We start from the raw sequence: 19,846 nt of genomic DNA, 5'->3' as shown, positions 1-19,846 counted from the left end.
GCAGAAGAGTGGGGCAGGGAGGTGTCCACTGAACAGTCTTCACAAAGGGCAAATTCCAGGTGCTGCTGAGTGGCTGCAGTACGGGAGTGGGCAGGAGCTTGTGCAGAGACCTCGCCAGTTCTGCTCCTCACTTGGGCAGAAGCCAGTGCCCCTGGCACTGAAGACTTGTCTCCAATTATTTTATTTTATTTTATTTTATTTTTTGAGACAGTCTCACTTTGTCGCCCATGGAGTATCAGCATAGCTCACAACAACCTCAAACTCCTGGATGCAAACAGTCCTCTTGCCTCAGCCTCTTAGTACCTGGGACTACAGGCACCCACAGGACACCCAGGTAATTTTTATATTTTTAGTACAGATAGTGTCTTCCTCTTGCTCAGGCTGGTCTCAAATTCTTGAGCTCAAGCAATCCACCTGCCTTGGCCTCCCAAAGTGCTAAGATTATAGGCATGAGCCATCATGCCCAGCAAGACTTGTTTCCAATTCTGAAGAAAAGCAATTGTCCTTTCATAAGAACCTCATTCTTAGCCAAACCCACTCCCAGCCCATCAAAGAGGGGCTTTAACTGTTAGAGAACAGGAGCTATATGAGGTGAGCACAGGGTGTGATGGGACCTGACCCAAGTCCATGGGCTAGAGGTGGGTCACCAGGACTGAGGCATTTACGCTGAGTTACAGAAGACCCCAAGTCTAGCAGAGCCAAGTGGGGAGTGGGGAAGGACAGAGGCTCATGTTTGGGGTTAGGGCTCAGACCTTAAAAGCCTCCTGAGCCCTGCTCTGGAGCCAGACTCTTTCCTGGAGGCAGTGAGAACACTGAAAGGATTTGAACAAGGTGACATCGAGGTTAAGATTGAGACGGTTTGGAGGAGGCAGAGGTAAGATTAGAGATACAAAGGTCAGGGAGATTTCTGCAAGTAAAAATGGACTTGAACTAAGGCATGAACAGTGTGAAGAGAGGCGAGAAAATAAGGTTAATCGATAGGACAGCATGGACAATTGGACTGGGAAGAAATGGCAGGAAAAAATATATATAAAAATAAATGCCAGTTTGGGGGCTTGGGTGCCCAGGTGATACGTAGACACATTCACAAGGATGGGGAAGCAATTACAAGTTATTGTGTAATAAATTGTCTCAAAATTTAGCAGCTTAGAACAACCAACATATCATTGTGTGTCAGGAATTCAAGAGCAGATTAGGCAGGTGGTTCTGGCTCAGAGTTTTTTATGAAATTGCCATCAAGACATTCTCCAGGCCTGCGATCTTCCGGCTGGAGGCTCTCCTTCCAGGATGTCAGATGACTGTTGACAGAAGGTCTTGCTTCCTTCCTAGATTTTTTTATAGGAAGCCTCAGTTCCTTCCACAGGGATCTCTCCACAGAACTGCTTGGGTGTCCTCACAACATACAGCTGAGAGATCTAAGAGAAAGCAGAGAGGAAGCCACAGATCTTTTAGGACCTAGACTCCGAAGTCCTAGCACCGTCCCTTCTATCTGATTCTGTCCTTTAGAAGCAAAGCACTAGCCACGTTCGGTTCATACCTAAATCAGCCTTCATCTTTTGAATGACATATCAAATAATTTGTGGACATTTCTTAAGGTCATCACAGAGAATGTAGGACATAGCTGAGCTGTGTAGAGTAAGACATTGAATTTGCTTTGGTACATGTTCAGTTGAGATGCCTCTGAGTAATCCTAGCTGTGAACTGCAAATCCACTTCATCAGCAAGTACATGCCCTTCTGCAGTGTGAACTTATGCCATCTAATTTAATTTCTCTACAGTGCACAAATCTACTGATATATTATAAGGTTATAGAAAAATTATTAAAAGAGGATGGCATATAGCCTGCAGGCAGGAGATAGACAATTCACAACCAAGGATTTAATTATTGTCTGAACCTCAAAATGGTTTAGATACTTTCTCTCATAGCAAATTAAAAAATGATTTAAAAATAAAATGAAATAGTTTAGATAATAAACATTTTAGAATTTCTTTCTAATCTTTAGTATTCCTCAAATTTCAGTGCTTATAAAGTTCACCGTAAAAAAGTTCAGACATAAAACTATTTATGCTGTATTGGAGAGGATTTTTGAGACTCATTTGGACTATGAATGATTTTTTTTTCTACCAGCAGAGTTTTAGAATCAGATTCTAGGTGAGGAGCTTGCCTTGTGTCTGAGAAGAATGGATAGCTGTGGTGTGTAGGGTTTTGTGAATTCTCTCAGGAAGGTAGTCTCTGGGTGAGGGCTCAATGGTTATCTTCTTTTTTCTTTTTTTTAAGATTGGGGTCTTGGGTCTTGCTATGCTGCCTAAGCTGGAGCGCTGTGGCTATTTCCAGGTGCTTTCGTAGCACATTGCAGCCCTGAACTGCTGTTCAGGTGATCCTCCTACCTCGGCCTCCTGAGTGCCTGGGACTATAGGCACCCACCACCATGCTTGCTACTGTTTGCTGTTGTCATCTTTCCCCATTTTTTTTTTTTTTTTTTGGAGACAGAGTCTTCCTCACTTACACTCTTACAGAAGAGTGCCATGGCGTCATAGCTCATAGCAACCTCAAACTCTTGGACTCAAGCGATCCTCTTGCCCCAGCCTCCTAGAGTAGCCAGGACGACAGGTCCCCACCACAAAACGTGGCTATTTTTAGAGACAGGGTCTCACTCTTGCTCAGGCTGATCTCAAACTCCTGAGCTCAAGCAATCCACCTGCCTCCACCTCCCAGAGTGCTGGGATTATAGGCGTGAGCCATCTTTCCCTATACTTCCCTCCTTTCTTCCTCTCCCTTTAGCCGGCTGCTTTCAGGACTCTTCTCTCCACCTGACCATAGTGCTTATCTGTTCTAGAGTGAGAGAGGCCCAGCTGGGTAGTGAATTGAGAGCTTGATGTCATGAACCCAAACTCCTATTGTGGGATCTCTTGTTGTTGGTATTAGCTTGCTTAGGCTAAGTGTACAACTCCAATCTTGCCTCCTGCTTTGAGTCATTTGATAAGTACTCTGTGGTTCCCAGGGGGCATGTACTGTTGGCTTAAATCGTGCAGCCTACTTTATCAGACAAGAAGCCTCAAATGGCAATCCTCCAACCGCTGGGCTCATTTACGTCCTTAACAAAGGAAGGCAGGCACCTCATGAAAGCTTTTGTCTGTTTTTTCCTTTAATCTCTATTTCTAGAGAAAGCAAATTTATCCATCCAACGTATCTTACCTGACTAGAAGGAAGCCAGAAGAATTTTAGAAATTCTGACACAAAGGGAATTTCTCTTTATGTAATCATTCATTATCCTCCAAATCTATCAGCTGAATCATCCAGTATCTTTCTAAAGAACAATTAACCCCACATCTCGAGCTGTTAGTTTATTTCTTATGGAGCTGTATTTTCTAGTGACCAATGTTGTAAAAAATAGTTATTTCCGAAAAGGGGTGCTGCCAGCTGCTTGGTGTAGACATGGTGTAGACATGCCTGTCGGTAGACATTACCATCTAGAAAAGCTGTCTGTATGGGTGTGCCAAGTCTCAGTTCACTGCTCATTTCCTATTAAAAAGAACCCAATCTCAGGTAAGATGAACCCTACAACAATCCTATCCCTCCAGATTCAGATATGCTGAAAGGATGCAAGATGGAGAATGGGCTTAAGTTTCTACCTGTTTTAACACCAGAGGGTGCATGTAACTAGGACCACAAGTTTTTCATCCATTGCTCTTCATTCTTTCCAGTGTCAGGACTGCTATGCTACTGCAATTAGCCTTCTTTGTTAAAAAGCAGAAGTACCAAAAACATACAGTCTACTAATATATGTGGGAGCTGTTCTCAAATTGGAGAATTCATTTATATCACTGTTCTTTCTCCATTTGGTGGTATTTGTGATCTCTAGAGGGGATGCACAGATTTAGTATGAATAGCATTGAATCACACAGAGCATGGTTCTTTTTTTTAACTCCCTAGATTGAGTTGGACCTTTAGCTAATTCACCCCATATTACTTTCTATTAACTGAATTTGAGGCTATTTATTTTCCTCTGGGAACTTCATTAGCTGCTTCCACTAATGTTGATTAAGTAGGGCTTTATTGTTTAGTGTGTTTTTTAGTCTCCAAACTATCTTTCTGTGATTTATTTCTTCTGTATAGCCCTGAAGTCAAAGAATGTAGTACATGTGATGTTGATTTTTCTTGTTTCATACACTATCATGTATGGTCAGTTTTAATGAGTTTGAAAAAAAATTTTTTTGTTAATTGAGTATAAATCTGTCCATTAGATCTAACTACATTATTGAATTGTCCAGATTTCCCATATTCTTGTATATCTTTTAAAGTTAACTTATAAAATTTTGAGACTACTTTCATTTTCTCCCATAAAACTGATTTTGCTTGTGTTTTATTTTCAATTTATGTTTTATGTATTTTGAACCTATACTGCTAAAAGCATGTTAATAACTAAATATAACTTTCTTTAGCTTTAATGATGCCTTTTCTGCCTGAAGTCTGTTTTGTTTTACATGCTTTCTTGTGTTTAATATTTTCCTGTTACATCTTTTTATATCACTATACTGTCAACACTCTGCATCCTTATGTTTTAGATGTTTCTTTTTATAAGCAGCCTGGCTACTTAGAGCTTACATGACATTATTGGCTATGACAACCCCAAATCTCAGTGCTTTATTGCAATAAAGGATTAAATACTATTCTTTTTTTCTCTTTATTTTTTTTCAATTTAAATAGATTCAGTGGATAGAAGTGTTTTTTGTTCCATGTATGAACTATGTAATGGTGAAGTCAGGGCTTTTAGTATACTGCCCATCAGAATAGTGTACATTGTACCTGACAGATAATTTTTGATACCTCACACTCCTCCCACCCTCCCCACTTCTTAGTTTCCAGTGTCCATTATACCATTTTGTATGAGTCTATATACCCATTGTTTTAAAAATTATTCTTTAATCATTATGATCTCTTTTATATCATTATTTTTAAGTACTTTCATTGCTAATTTTTCTGTTTACTTCATCTCTTGGTGAACTTTCATAGTGTTTTATCCCTAGAGTAGTTTTAGGGTTTTTTATGTTTGTTTGTTTTTGTTTTTGTTTTGTTTTTTGGGATAGGCTGATCTTTCAGATGTTTTTCTTGTTCTTAAGTAGATTTCCAGTGAATCCTAGCTTGTAAAAGTAAGCCCTACAAAGGGATTTTACATTTTTTTCTTTGGGAACCCTAAGGTCCTAGATCTTCACTGATTCTAGATGAATTTTAATATTAATTTCCTACATCATTCAGGTGACATAAATTGAGACATGCTTGGCATATGACTAGCATCTCTACTTTTTACAGATTGCTTTTTATTTTTTACTCAAGGTTCCATGCAGACTATGCTTTCCAAGTGCCAAAGGATAGAGGATTTTTCTTCATCCCCTTTTCAGTAAGGGGAAGTTCCTTAAAGCTCAGAGGCCTATTTAGAAGTTGTCTTTCTTTAGAACCAGAGTTCTCTTCTGCTGTGGGACCCTAAGGCCTGTGTCCTGTCAAAAAACCTATGGGCTACTTTTTTATCAGCTTTCTATAACAACTCTTACTTTCTGGTGCCTGGGGATTTCCCCTGGCTTCTTTCAAGTGTAATAATATTAATTAATTGGGGGGATTCTATTTTTGATAGCATTTCTTTTTTTGTATTAAATCATAGCTGTGTACATTGATAGGATCATGGGGCATTATACACTAGCTTCATAGACTGTTTGACACATTTTCATCACAATGGTTAACATAGCCTTCCTGGCATTTTCTTAGTTATTGTGCTAAGACATTTACATTCCACATTTACTAAGTTTGATAGCATTTCTTATGCTTATAATGATCCTTGTATTACATCTTGCCAGATAGAGCTAATACTTCCTAATTTCTTTTTCTTAGCAAAGAGAGAAAGGCTCAGAGTGAGATCTCAGGGGTCTGTAACTTGGATTTAATAGCATTATTTTATTTTTATCATATTTAATTTATGTGACTATTCATGTTAAGTGAATGATTTGAATTTTCATATAAATGCTGAGTGTCCCTAATCCAAAATCTGATAATGCTTCAGAATGCAAGTATTTGAGATCTGACATGGATCTTCAAAGGAAATGCTCATTGCAGCATTTCATATTTGGGATTTGCAGATTACAGACACTCAACCAGCAAGTATACAATGCGAATATTCTACAATGCCCCCAAATTAGGAACTCGAAACTCTTCTGGTCTAAGCATTTTAGATAATCAAGCTGTGCACTAGTGACATAAAACTTCCTTTTGAAATAAGCTTAGTAAAATGAGTCAAGTTAAAGAAAAATATTAAGTAAATTGACAAGTAATAGATGGTTATCACAAAAACCATAAAGGTGACATTTTAATAGGCAAGTTTACAGGATGCATGAAAGCATTTGATGTCCATCTGAGCATTTGGCCCCATTTATTAAAATGCTTTATGTCATAAAATGTCATTAGAAGATATGCACTATAAACACAAATCTGGACTGAGAATGTGGAAAATAGGTTACCTAAACTAAAAAAAAAATTTTTGAGCACAGTGTGATTCTCTTCGAAAGAAACAATAAAGGTCAGTTGAACAGTAAGAAAGGGCTAGAATGTGATGTAGCCACCAATAACCACAGTATTGCAAAACACAGCAGAAGATCATTTCTGGTTCACAGATCCAGCGAGCTTTAGTCAGAGCCTTGGCTCATCAGAAGCATTTGGAACGCAGCCTGGCAGAGCCCTCCACAGCCACCAAGGTGGGAAGAGCAGGTGGCACTCACCCAGGCACTTGCTCTCCTTCTGATCAGAAGTGACATGTGCCATCTCCACTCTTTTTTGGTTAGCCAAAACAAGTCCTGTGGCTCCCCGGCTTCACAGGGGGCAGTACCCAAAAAGCTGAGATCCAGAAATATTTGGTGAAAAACAATGTTACAATACTATCCAGCAAAGAAACTACAAAACAGTTTTTATCCATCCTCTAGAGGGAGACATGCAGCTAGTTCAGCCACAGTAGAATCAGCCTTCACCTGTGTGTTCGTTAGCTCCCTGTCATACAGAAAATCTCAAATTAAATAGTTGCCACTGATGAATAAGGTAAAACATGGGCCTTTATGCTGGATTGACTTGTTACCGACAGATCTGGACATTATGGATGTAAAACTGGCACCCTGCTTAATCGCTGGCTACTCTATTTGGCCAGTTCATTTCTACAAATATTTACAGGCCTGATAATATGAATGTGGTTGAAGTGTTTACAAAGAGCGTGACTTTCTCCCAGGTTTGCTTCTGGGCTCTCCTGGCTCAGTATTCCCTCCATCCCAGAGGTTTCCTGACAGGTCCCCATAGCCCTCTGTAATACACATGGGTTTGCGAGGGTCTCTTTCCCCTGATCACCCTCAGGTCACAGCCTTCAGTGTTTTCTTTCCTCCAGTATGTGCCAATGCTAGCTTTCTAGCACCTTCTTACACAGGGTTTCTGCTTTGTGTTAAAAAGGAAAATTGTGAGATTCTCTAACAATCATGAGTTGAAGAGCATTTCTAGTCTCAGGAGATTTGTGCAGACATGAAATTATCCTTTATCGGGGCTAATATCCAAATTATAGTAATCTTAATTATGTTTTGTCCAACCATAATACATAGGTTAATTAAACTACTGCTGCTGGTATTATGTTTTAAGTGGAGGGTAGGTAATACCTTATTCAGACAATGCCTGTGAGATTTACAGAGCACTTCATTTGTAATGTATTTATTGTCCACAGTCACTGTGAGGTTGACTATTTATTATCTCCATTTAAAATCACAATAATGGTCAATGAATATTCTGAGTTAATCAACTTCTCAACTTCTTGGTACGAGCAATAGAACTATCACTCAGAACTATAACCTCACACCTAGGACTCTTTCTGTTATTTTATGATGTTGTCCATAACTCACAAGCATTTTTAAAAGCCTACAAAATTTAAGCTGATACCATCTATTTTAAAATTATTCATATTTATTTTGAGAGTAAAGCTTTTACCCTATGTGCTTTGTCAGGCTGGTAGAAATCTGATATCTTTATTATATTTGTTAAAATTGACATTTAGGCAGTGAACTAGAGATAAAATGTGCACATATACTTAGGATATTTCAGGCTCAATAATCCAATACAGTAAGTGATAAAAAAGATTTGAATTCTACTGCTATTAATAGCAGCATTTTTTTTTTTTATTGAGACACAGTCTCACTCTTTCATCCAGGGTAGTGCCCTGGTGTCATAGCTCACAGCAACCTCAAACTCTTGGGTTTGAGTGATACTCTTGCCTCAGCCTCCCCAAGTAGCTGGGACTACAGACGTCAGCTGTAACACTCAGCTAGTTTTTCTATTTTAGTAGAGACAGGGTCTTGTGCTTGTTCAGGCTGGTCTCGAACCCCAAACTCAAGCAATCCACCCACCTCAGCCTCCCAAAGTACTAGGATTACAGGCGTGAGCCACCACACCTACCCGGCAATAGTAGCATTTTGCTCCTTAAAAAATACTAAGGTTTGATGTCTAGGAGATCACACAAGATCACTTCAAATGACAGGGGTCATTGTAAGGAAATCTGAAATACTGCAGCAACATGGGAAACCCAGACATCCATCCCTGTAGGTCCCAGGACTTTCAAAACTGGGGCCTGGCATAGGTCTTCACTTTGCTCACCTCTCCCACCTCTGTTGCTGACCAACTTGGTTTAGTCCCATCTAGCATAGTGTGCCCTGGTTTGGCACATGTTATCTAGTTCCTGATGATACATTATAGCCTTACTTACAATCCAACATATTGCTCACTGTTTTCCAACCAGGGTTCAGATATAGTTTTAAAGAACACCCAGGATCTAAACCACAGAAAGGAAATGGAAGAAAAAAATAGATACTGAGCTTTTAGGAGTGTGGGGGGTTGGCTGGCAAGGACACAGGCACGAGGGGAGCAGTGCGGAGCTGTTAGAGACAGTGTTCATTGTTTTAACCCCATCATCCCATCTCCACCATCAGAATAAGGCTGCTTTATTTTGTTCCTCTAAGGCAGTGATTTGCAACTGGTGTACAGCAACACACTCTGTGCCCTCAGAGGATCTTAGGTATGCAGCGAAACTTTTTGTCAATTTCTCTTTTTATTGTTGGGGATTCATTGAGGGTACAGAAACCAGGTTATACTGATTGCATTTGTTAGATAAAGTCCCTCTTTTAATTGTCTTCCCCCAAAAGGTGTGTCACACACCAAGACTCCCACCGCCCTCCCTCCTTCCCTCTCTCTGCCCTTCCTTTCTCCCACCCCTTCCTTCACACTCTCTCTGCTCTCCCCTTCCCCCACTCCCCACCGTAATTATTAATTATGTCACCATATCATTATGGTCATGAATTGTCACCATATCAAAATTGAGTACATAGGATTCATGCTTCTCCATTCTTGTGATACTTCACTAAGAAGAATGTGTTTCACTTCCAACCACATTAATACGAAGGATGTAAAGTCTCCACCTTTTCTACTGGCTGAATAGTATTCCATGGTGTACATATACCGCAGCTTGTTAATCCATTCCTGGGTTGGTGGGTCTTTAGGCTGTTTCCACATTTTGGTAATTGTAAATTGAGCTGCAATAAACAGTCTTGTGCAAGTGTCTTTATGGTAGAAGGATTTTTTTCTTCTGGGTAGATGCCTAGTAATGGGACTGCAGGATCAAATGGGAGGTCTAGCTTGAGTTCTTTGAGGGTTCTCCAAACTTCCTTCCAAAAAGGTTGTACTAGTTTGCAGTCCCACCAGTAGTGTAAAAGTATTCCTTTCTCTCCACATCCATGCCAGCATCTGCAGTTTTGTGATTTTGTGATGTGGGCCATTCTCGCTGGGGTTAGATGGTATCTCAGGGTGGTTTTGATTTGCATTTCTTTAATAATTAGGGACGATGACCATTTTTTCATATGTTTGCTAGCCATTCGTCTGAGAAGGTTCTATTCATGTCTCTTGCCCATTGATATATGGGATTGTTGGCTTTTTTCATGTGGATTAATTTGAGTTCTCTATAGATCCTAGTTATCAAGCTTTTGTCTGATTCAAAATATACAAATATCCTTTCCCATTGTGTAGGTTGTCTCTTTGCTTTGGTTGTTGTCTCCTTAGCTGTACAGAAGCTTTTCAGTTTAATTAAGTCCTATTTGTTTATTTTTGTTGTTGTTGGAATTGCCACAGCAGTCTTCTTCATAAAGTCTTTCCCCAGGCCATTATCTTTCAGTGTTTTTCCTATGCTTTCTTTGAGGATTTCTATCATTTCATGCCTTAAATTTAGGTCTTTTATCCATCTTGAATCAATTTTTATGAGTGGAGAAAGGTGGGGGTCCAGTTTCAGGCTTTTACATGGGATATCTAGTTCTCCCAGCGCCATTTATTGAATAGAGAGTCTTTCCTCTACTGTTATGTTTTTGTTTGGTTTATTGAAGATTAGATGGCTGTAAGATGTTAGTTTCATCTCCTGGTTTTCTATTCAGTTCCATATGTCTGTGTCTCTATTTTTGTCCCAGTACCATGCTGTTTTGACAACTATGGCCTTGTAGTACAGCCTCAAGTCTGGTATGCTGATGCCCCAGCTTTGTTTTTATTCCTAAAAACTGCCTTAATGATAGGGTTTTTTTTTCTGGTTCCATACAAAATGAAGAATTATTTTTTCCAAGTCTTGAAAGTACGATGTTGGTATTTTAATAGGGATGGCATTGAATGTGTAGATTGCTTTGGGAAGTATAGACATTTTAACAATGTTGATTCTTCCCAGCCATGAGTATGGTATGTTTTTCCATTTGTTAATATTTTCTGCTATTTCTTTTCTTAGGGTTTCATAATTTTCTTTATAGAGGTTCTTCACCTCCTTCGTTAGGAATATTCCTAGGTATTTCATTTTCTTTCCAGCTATGGTAAAGGGAGTTGTGTCCTTAATTAGCCTCTTATCTTGACTGTATTGGCGTATACAAAGGCTACTGACTTGTGGACATTGATTTTATATCCTGAGACATTACTGTATTTTTTGATGACTTCTAGGAGTCTTGTGGTTGAGTCTTTGGGGTTCTCTAAGATCTTATAAGCAAAGAGGGAGAGTTTGACCTCCTCTGCTCCCATCTAGATGCTCTTTATTTCCTTCTCTTGCCTAGTCATATTGGCTAGAACTTCCAGCACTATGTTGAATAGTAAAGGTGACAGAGGACAACCTTGCCTGGTTCTAGTTCTAAGAGGAAAAGCTTTCAGTTTTACTCCATTCAGTATAATATTAGCTGTGGGTTTGTCATAGATAGCTTCAATCAGTTTCAGAAATGTGCCACCTATGTCTGTACTCTTCAGTATTCTAATTAGAAAAGGATGCTGGGTTTTATCAAATGCTTTTTTGCATCTATTGAGAGGATCATATGGTTTTTGTTTTTGCTTCTGTTGATATGGTCAATAATGTTTATGGACTTGCATGTGTTAAACCAGCCTTCCATCCCTGGGATGAAAACTACTTGATTATGATGTATGACTTTTTTTTTTTTTTGGATGATAAGTTGCAATCTACTGACTAGGGTTTTGTTGAGAATTTTTGCATCTATATTCATTAGTGAAATTGGTCTGAAGTTCTCCTTTTCAGTTGTGTCTTTTCCTGGTTTTGGTATCAGGTTGATGTTTGCTTCATAAAACATATTGGGGAAGATTCTTTCCTCCTCAATTTTTTTGGAATAATTTCTGCAGTATGGGAATAAGCTCTTCTTTGAAGGTTTGATAGAATTGTGGTGTTAAGCCATCCAGACTAGGCATTTTTTTTGTCGGGAGATTTTTTTATTCTTTCTTTGATCTCAGTGCTTGACATTGGTCTATTCTGGAGCTCCATTTCTTCCTGGCTAAGTCTAGGGAGAGGATGTGATTCCAAATATTGATCCATTTCTTTTGCATTGTCAAATTTCTGGGCATAGAGTGTCTTGCAGTATTCAGAGGTCATCTTTTGTATCTCCGTGGCATCTGTTACTTCCCCTGTATCATTTCTGATTGAGTTTACTAGAGATTTTACTTTTCTATTTCTAGTTAGTCTGGCCAAAGGTTTATCTATTTTATTCATTTTTTTTTTTTCAAAAAGCCAACTCCTTGTTTCATTGATTTTCTAAATGATTCTTTTGTTTTTTTTTTTTTTTTTGTAGAGACAGAGTCTCACTTTATGGCCCTCGGTAGAGTGCCGTGGCCTCACACAGCTCACAGCAACCTCTAACTCCTGGGCTTAAGCGATTCTCTTGCCTCAGCCTCCCGAGTAGCTGGGACTACAGGCGTCCACCACAACGCCCGGCTATTTTTTGGTTGCAGTTTGGCCGGGGCCGGGTTTGAACCCGCCACCCTCGGTATATGGGGCCAGCGCCTTACCGACTGAGCCACAGGCGCCGCCTGATTCTTTTGTTTTTAATTTCATTAATGTCTGATTTAATTTTGGATATTTTGTTTCTTCTGCTGGGTTTAGGCTTAGATTGATCTTCTTTTTCCAATTCCATAAGATGGCTTGTAAATTTGTTGATGCGCTCTCTTTCTGTTTCTCAGCTGTAGGCATCTAAAGTGATAAATTTTCCTCTCAGGACTGTTTTTGCAGTATCCCACAGGTTTTGGTAGCTTGTGTCTTCATTGTTGTTATACTCAAGGAAGTTAATGATTTTCTATTTTGTTTCTTCCTGCACCCTACTGTCATTCAGCATAAGGTTGTTTAATTTCCATCCCTTCATGTGGGGGTTAATGTCTTTTGTTGGAGTTCCACCTTTAATGCCTTGTGGTCTGAGAAGATATAAGGTAAAATTTCAATTCTTTTGATCCTGTTGAGGTTTGTTTTCTGTCCTAGGATATGATCAGTTTTGGAGAATGTTCCATGGGGCAATGAGAAGAATGTATATTCTTTTGCTTTGGAATGGAGTGTTCTATATCTGTCTGTCAAGAACAGTTGTTCTAGAGTATCATTTAAGTCACTTATATATGTTTAATTTCTGTTTAGAGGACCTGTTCAGCTCTGTAAGAGGAGTATTAAAGCCCCCTCTTATTATGGTGTTATTGGATATCATATTGCTCAGACTAATTAAGGTTTGTTTCAAGAATCTGGGAGCATTTAAGTTGGGTACATAAATATTTAGAATTGAAATGTCTTCTTGTTGCATTTTTCCCTTGACCAGTATGAAGTGTCTATCTTTGTCTTTTTTGAATTTAGTTGGTTTAAATGCTCTTGTATCTGAAAATAAGATTGCAACCCCTCTTTTCTTCTGAATTCCGTTAGCCTGAAAAATTATCTTCTAACCCTTAACTCTGAGTTTTAATTTGTCTTTTAAGGCTAGGTGTGTTTCCTGCAGACAGCAAATGGATGGCTTATGTTTTTAATCCAATCAGCCAGTCTATGCCTTTTTAGTGGGGAATTAAGCCATTAACATTTATTGAGATAATTGGTAAGTGTGATAGCATTCTATTCATCTTATTTTGTGAAAGTCCTTTACTTAGTTTTATCTTTTGCATCACTGTGGAAGCTAGGTTCTGTCCTTTAATTTCTTTTTTTTTGTAGAGACAGAGTCTCACCCTATGGCCCTTGGTAGAGTGCCGTGGCCTCACACAGCTCACAGCAACCTCCAACTCCTGGGCTTAAGTGATTCTCTTGCCTCAGCCTCCCGAGTAGCTGGGACTACAGGTGCCCGCCACAACACCCAGCTATTTTTTTTTTTTTTGGTTGCAGTTTTGGCTGGGGCTGGGCTTGAACCTGCCACCCTCGGTATATGGGGCTGGCGCCCTACCGACTGAGCCACAGGCACCACCCATGTCCTTTAATTTCTGGGTGTTCACTTTGCTGGTGGTCCACTGTGATGGTCGAACAGTGTGTAAAACAGATTGCAGTATTTCCTGTAGAGCTGGTTTTGTGGCAAATTTCCTCAATGTTTGCATATCAGTAAAATATTTGATTTCTACATCAATTTTAAAGCTTAGCCTAGCAGGATATAAAATTCTGGGCTGGAAATTGTTTTGTTTAAGTAGATTAAAGGTAGATGACCATTGTCTTCTTGCTTGAAATGTTTTATTAGAGAAGTCTGCAGTGACCCTGATGGATTTGCCCCTGTAGGTCAATTGGTGCTTACTCCTGGCAGCTTGCAAAATCTTTTCTTTTGTCTTGACTTTGGACAGCTCATCACAATGTGTCTTGGAGAAGCTCTATTTGCGTTGAAGTGATCTTGGGTCCAATATCCCTCTGAAAGGAGTGTGTCAGAATCTGTGGTGATATCTGGGAAATTTTCATTTATAATATTCTCTAGTATGGCTTCCATTCTTCTGGGGCATTCTTCTTCCCCTTCTGGGATACCTATAACTCACATATTTGAAAGCTTCATAAAGTCCCATAACTCTTGTCAGTGAACATTCTGCTTTCTCTCTCTCTTTTTTTCTGCCTCTTGTAACTATCTGAGTTATCTCAAGAGCTGTGTCCTCTACCTCTGAGATTCTTTCTTCTGCATGGTCTAATCTGTTGTTGATACTTTCTATTGCATCTTTAAGTTCCCTAATTGACTGCTTCAATTCCTTCAGCTTTGCTATATCCTTTCTATATTCTTCATATTGTTCATCTCTTATTTGATTCTGTTTTTGGATTTCCTTTTGGTTATTTTCTACTTTCTTAGCAATTTTCTTCATTGTTTTTTGGTATTTTCCACTTTCTCAGCACTTTCCTTCATTGGTTTTTGGTTATTTTCCACTTTCTCAGCAATTTCCTTCATTGTTTTCATTGTCTGTATTTTAAATTCCCCTTCTGTCATTTCTAACATTTCTTAATAGGTGAAATCTTCTGCAGTAGGTGCCTCATGGTCCCGGGGGTGGGGGGTGGGGAATGGGGCTGGGGCGGGTTGCTCTGGACTGGTTTTTCATACTGCCAGGATTTTTCTGCTGATTCTTCCTCATGAGCATTTTCTTTTGTCTGTTTCCTTGCCCAAATTTTCCTTTCACTTCCTCTTGCTCTTTAAGTTACCATGCCTCTGGCCTAAGGTTTTGGTGAGTCATTTTAGTACATGACTAAAAGGATGAGAAGATTGAAGAGCAAGAAGGGAAAAGTAATTTAAGAAAAGGAAAATGAGAAAGGAGAGGGGATGAGTAAAAGGGAATATTGACAGAAAGAAGAGAAGCACAGAAAGAGGGAGACAAGAGTAATAAAGGTGTACAGTAGGGTACTTTGACCCACACCTTAAACCCCCCAACCTCTGGGGATGCTGGGTTGCGTGTTTCTCTTTAGGTCAGCAGCTCTTTGCCAGTCTGAGCATATATAGTACCCTACCTCCACTAAATAGAAAGGAAAGACAAAAATACTATAAATCAAACCAAAAAAACCCAAACAAACAGAAAACCTTACAGGATAAAATTGGAGGAAAAACCAAATAACAGGAGCAGAAACACTAGCAAAAATGCAGTTCTTATTATTAAAGAAGGCAATAATGGACAATTATATTTAAACTAGAAAAATGAAGGGGTGGCGCCTGTGGCTCAAGGAGTGGGGCGCCGGTCCCATATGCTGGAGGTGGCGGGTTCAAACCCAGCCCCGGCCAAACAAAAAAAAAACCACAAAAAAAAAAAAAGAAAAAAGAAAAGAAAAATGAAGAAAGAAAAGAAAAAAGAAAGAAAAATCTAGGAGAAAAATGCTAAAATTAAAAAAAAAAAAAAAAAAAAAAGCCCAAAGCAGTATATATATCTTGCTGAATATTGTCTGGGCAACAGGTTATCTTCTGGGGTATGAGATGCTAATCACAATGCTGATACAGCTGTATGAGATGGAGATTAGAGGCCTCTGCTCATTTCTCTGCCCTCAAGCCCTACAGGGTTCAGAACCTAATCTCTCCTCGGCCCAGTTAAAAGACTTTAAACCGTTAACCTTGGCTAAGCAGAAGCTTTCCCAGGAAAGCACTTGTCACTGGGATCTCTCCTGAAGTGGCTGCCTGCTTATTGGGTGCACCAAAACTGGCCTCACTCTATGACTCTGAGGGTCCAGGCTGAAAGGCAGCCTTCCCACTGCCAAACACTGAAGGCTCTGCTCTTCCCCACTATCTCAGTCCTGGCCTTTGGTGCTGCTCACAGTCACTAGATCACTCGCCCAAGGTCTCCCAGCCCAAACCTCACTCTGCGACCCTGAGGGCAGAGCCTGCAGGGGCAGGTGTCCCACAACCAAACAATGTTAGCTCCATTTTGGCCCAGAGGCTCAGTCCTAGACCCTGGACAACACTTAAAGTCACCTTCAACTCTTGCCCAAGTCCAAAACAAAAAAATCCAACCCACAGGGAAGGCCTTCCCTGTCTGCAATCTAGCTGCTGTTTAATTACAGCTGTGGCAGCCTCAGACCGATGGCAACCACTTGCCACTTCTCCTCTGCTTTTGTCCTCCTCCTGGGGTCCAGAAATCTCTTGCTGTCTCCCTGTGTTCCCCAAAGGGATGTTTCTGGGCAGAGCCCACAAGCCAGAGATGCCTGGAGTCTTCTTTTTCCAATCTCACTGCTCCCGGTTGCAAAGAAGCTGTTACTTAGCTGCCATCTTGCTCCCTCTGCAGCAATTTTTGAAAAAGATTTATTTATTAAATTATTTTCTAAAGAAGTTCAAAGGACAGTAAGTATCAACATAACTTAAGTATACCATGGAAGTTTAACTATAGGTTTAAGCGTGCCATGAAATTAAAAAAAAAATGGTTGAAAAACACTGCCTATAGCCTCTACATGCAGTAGACACTCAATACATGTTTGTTGAGTAAATGAAGCAAATGCAGTTATCTCTAGAGGAATAGAATTTTTTTTCACCATAGTGCTTTATTGGTAGGAGGGGATTTGACTTGGATCCTGGAGAAGTTGATCAAACTCCAAATGTTTGGTAGACACAGACTGACATGAATAAAAGTCTCAGTAAGAGAGAGAAAGACAAACTAAGTTTGGAACTTTAATGTAAATGTTCATTATGTTTCAATTTAGATTAGTTCCTACATCAAGATTCACCCTAGATGAGCAAAATTACATAGAAGCCACCAAGAAGGAAAGTAAATTATCATGGTAAAAGGGCATTTACTGAATAAGGGCCAGGGCATGGAAATAAAATAATTTCCTGTGAACACTTGCTCAGCTTCCTAGAAGAGAGTATAGGTTTGTCACAATTTTCTTTGCTATTTTACTGTTTAGCTATACTTCTTTTACAAAGTGGGTTAATATAGTCTTGGGCTTGGCATTGATTAGAGATAAGAGATGTAAGTCATCGCCAGAACCATCTTCACCAATGTATATCCACAATGAATCTTTAAATATTCAAAAGAAAAAGAACAAAAATAGCATCAATGCACGCCTGCTCAGGAATTTTAGGCATGTTACTTTGGTAGCTTCATCTTTCAACAACTTAGTGAGGCAGGTGGTATATCCCTAGTTTACATATAATAAAGTAAGATCAGCAGAGTATGCCCTCTTCTGCCCGTGGCAATTTAAGATTTAAGATGCTCAGATTTATGTGTACAGAGGGCAAGAGAGACATACAGACTCAAGCCTGTCTTTGCAGCACATATATTGACTCTCTTACTGAAAAAAAAAAAACACTAAGTGTCCCCCGAAGTATATTTTACTAGTTGTTCGTATTTACTATTTCTGAATTTTCTACTTGGCATGTGTTTACTTACATGTACCTGCAGGAGGAGTGACTTGACTTAAGTAAGTGGAACTGGTGTGTGTGGTTCTCATTCCTGGTACTACAGAAAGTCTTGGTTCTAATTTGGGGCCACTTACAGTGGATTCAGTACACACACAGCATTTATTTCAAGTGAGTTGAAATTGTGATACTGGAATTTGTGAGTTTCCTTTTGGAAAAAAAAAAAAAGTCCTACACAATATTTTACACTCTTTGCTTTGCTTTTTTTCCAGACTGTCTTCAGAGGATGTAGGAATGGACATCGCCTTTGAGGAGGGAATGCTGAGTCCTGGTGCTGCAGAGATGAGGCCTGGTAAGAGGAGCGTTAGTTCATTTCCTTCAGTGATATTCTATATCTAAACATGATCATTATTCAGTGAGAGAACTATTTCCTCTACATCCAGCTTATGATTGCAGTGATAAAAGTGACAAGGGGGAAAAAAAAATGTGCGAGAGGCAGGTGTTAGGCTGCACTTGGTTAAGAGTTGGCTTGAATACTGATGCTTACCAGTGTGGGCCACAGTTATCTCCCGGACCACACAGCCTTATCTGCCAATATTTTTAGCTCCTATGATAATTGGCTACCATGTATCATAATACCAAATTCTGACCAGTGGTTGACTTCACAAATTTATATATAATTATGAGAATGTTTAAAATTGGAAATGTGACAATCAAGAATGTTCAGTACCTTCACTATAAAAAACAACAATAAAAACCCACAGTGGAAGGGTTTATAACCCAAGATATTCACAAAAAGTAATTTTTGGGCGGCGCCTGTGGCTCAGAGGAGTAGGGCGCCAGCCCCATATGCCAACGTGGCAGGTTCAAGCCTGGCCCCGGCTGAAAACTGCAAAAGAAAAAAGTAGTTTTTTAATTTCACTTGCAACCTACATACCTCTCACTTTATTCGCAGGTCACTCTCTTCCACTGCCCCAAGTACCGTATCATACCAACATCCTGAATCATGGCATGCTCAGCCATGCCTAGAATGGGGTAGGAAGATTGAAGGCAATTGCATTTGTTTTCTGTTCTAGTATTTAAAATGCATTCTTTAAAATAGTAGTCATGTCAATGAATCCCCAACAATAAAAAAAAAATAAATAAAAAAAAATAGTAGTCATGTGGTTGAGTGTAGTGGCTCACACCTATAATCCTAGCACTCTGGGAGGCCAAGGTGGGTGGGTCACTTGAGCTCAGGAGTTCATCTCTACTAAAATAGAAAATCAGCCAGGCATTGTGGTGGACGCCTGTAATCCCAGCTACTCCAGAGGCTGAGGCAAGAGGATTGCCTGAGCCCAGGAGTTTGAGGTTGCTATGAGCTATGATGCCACGGCACTCTACCCGGGGCTACAGAGTGGGACTCTGTCTCAAAAAAATAAAATAAAGTACTCATCATGTGACATAATTATTCTTAAATGTTCTCTGACTGAATAGGCCATGATAACTGTATGTCTATCCCAATCTTCAAGTTCACAAGCACTTTCGAACAGTAAAAGTAGTAAGGCTATGGTTATTTTATCTGGTAAGCAGCTAGCCACATATGGCTGTTCAAGTTCATTAAAATGAAAAATAAATTTTAAAAATTCTGTTCTTTGGTAGCATTAGCCATCTTTTAAGTGTTCAATGGCCGTATGTAGTACATTTCCATCTTCACAAGACATGTGTTTTGGGCATCACTGCTCTGAGAATCCCTATAATATAGAAACCCAATGTCTTTCAAACTTATGGGTCAATAGAAAGGTTTTTTTTTTTTCAAATAATACATAAAAACATTATGTGGAACTCAGTTTGGGTAATGTTCCACACGGAAAAGAAAAATCTTAATGACAAAAGAACAATGCTAATTTCCTGTAGCTCAAGGAGTAGGGCGTAGCCCCATATACTGGAGGTGGTGGGTTCAAACCCAGCCCTGGCCAAAAAAAAAAAAGAACAATGCTAATTTCCTTAGCACAAGGCCAGAGCTGGAATTCCAGAGTTGAGGGCTATACCAGACGACCTTCAAAATACTTTGTGCTGGGGAATCCTATCATTTCCATTTTTGAATAAGGACAACAAACTGTTTTCTCACACAGAACACTCTTATGACCAGATGTATAGGGGCTTTTCCTCACACACCAGTTCTCTAGTGGACACCAGCTAAGGGTCCTGTAATTTAATTCCCTTCTGATACTGTCTATCTCAGGAGATTCCA

General features: G+C 39.6%; 1 protein-coding gene across 4 annotated transcripts in view; it reads left to right on the top strand.

Annotated features, from left to right (window-relative positions):
- PRUNE2 (prune homolog 2 with BCH domain) overlaps nt 1-19,846 on the top strand; it is a 297,926-nt gene that overhangs the window by 234,983 nt on the left and 43,097 nt on the right. For all 4 annotated transcript variants that reach the window (XM_053575620.1, XM_053575648.1, XM_053575640.1 and 1 more), the window contains exon 10: nt 17,886-17,965. In XM_053575620.1, the coding sequence (XP_053431595.1) occupies nt 17,886-17,965 (80 nt within the window). The remainder of the gene's footprint in view (nt 1-17,885; nt 17,966-19,846) is intronic.

This window comes from Nycticebus coucang, chromosome 2 (assembly GCF_027406575.1).
Source record: "Nycticebus coucang isolate mNycCou1 chromosome 2, mNycCou1.pri, whole genome shotgun sequence".
Classification (NCBI taxonomy): domain Eukaryota; kingdom Metazoa; phylum Chordata; class Mammalia; order Primates; family Lorisidae; genus Nycticebus; species Nycticebus coucang.
Note: the sequence above shows the minus strand (reverse complement) of the source record. Positions and strands in the feature narration are given on the sequence as shown.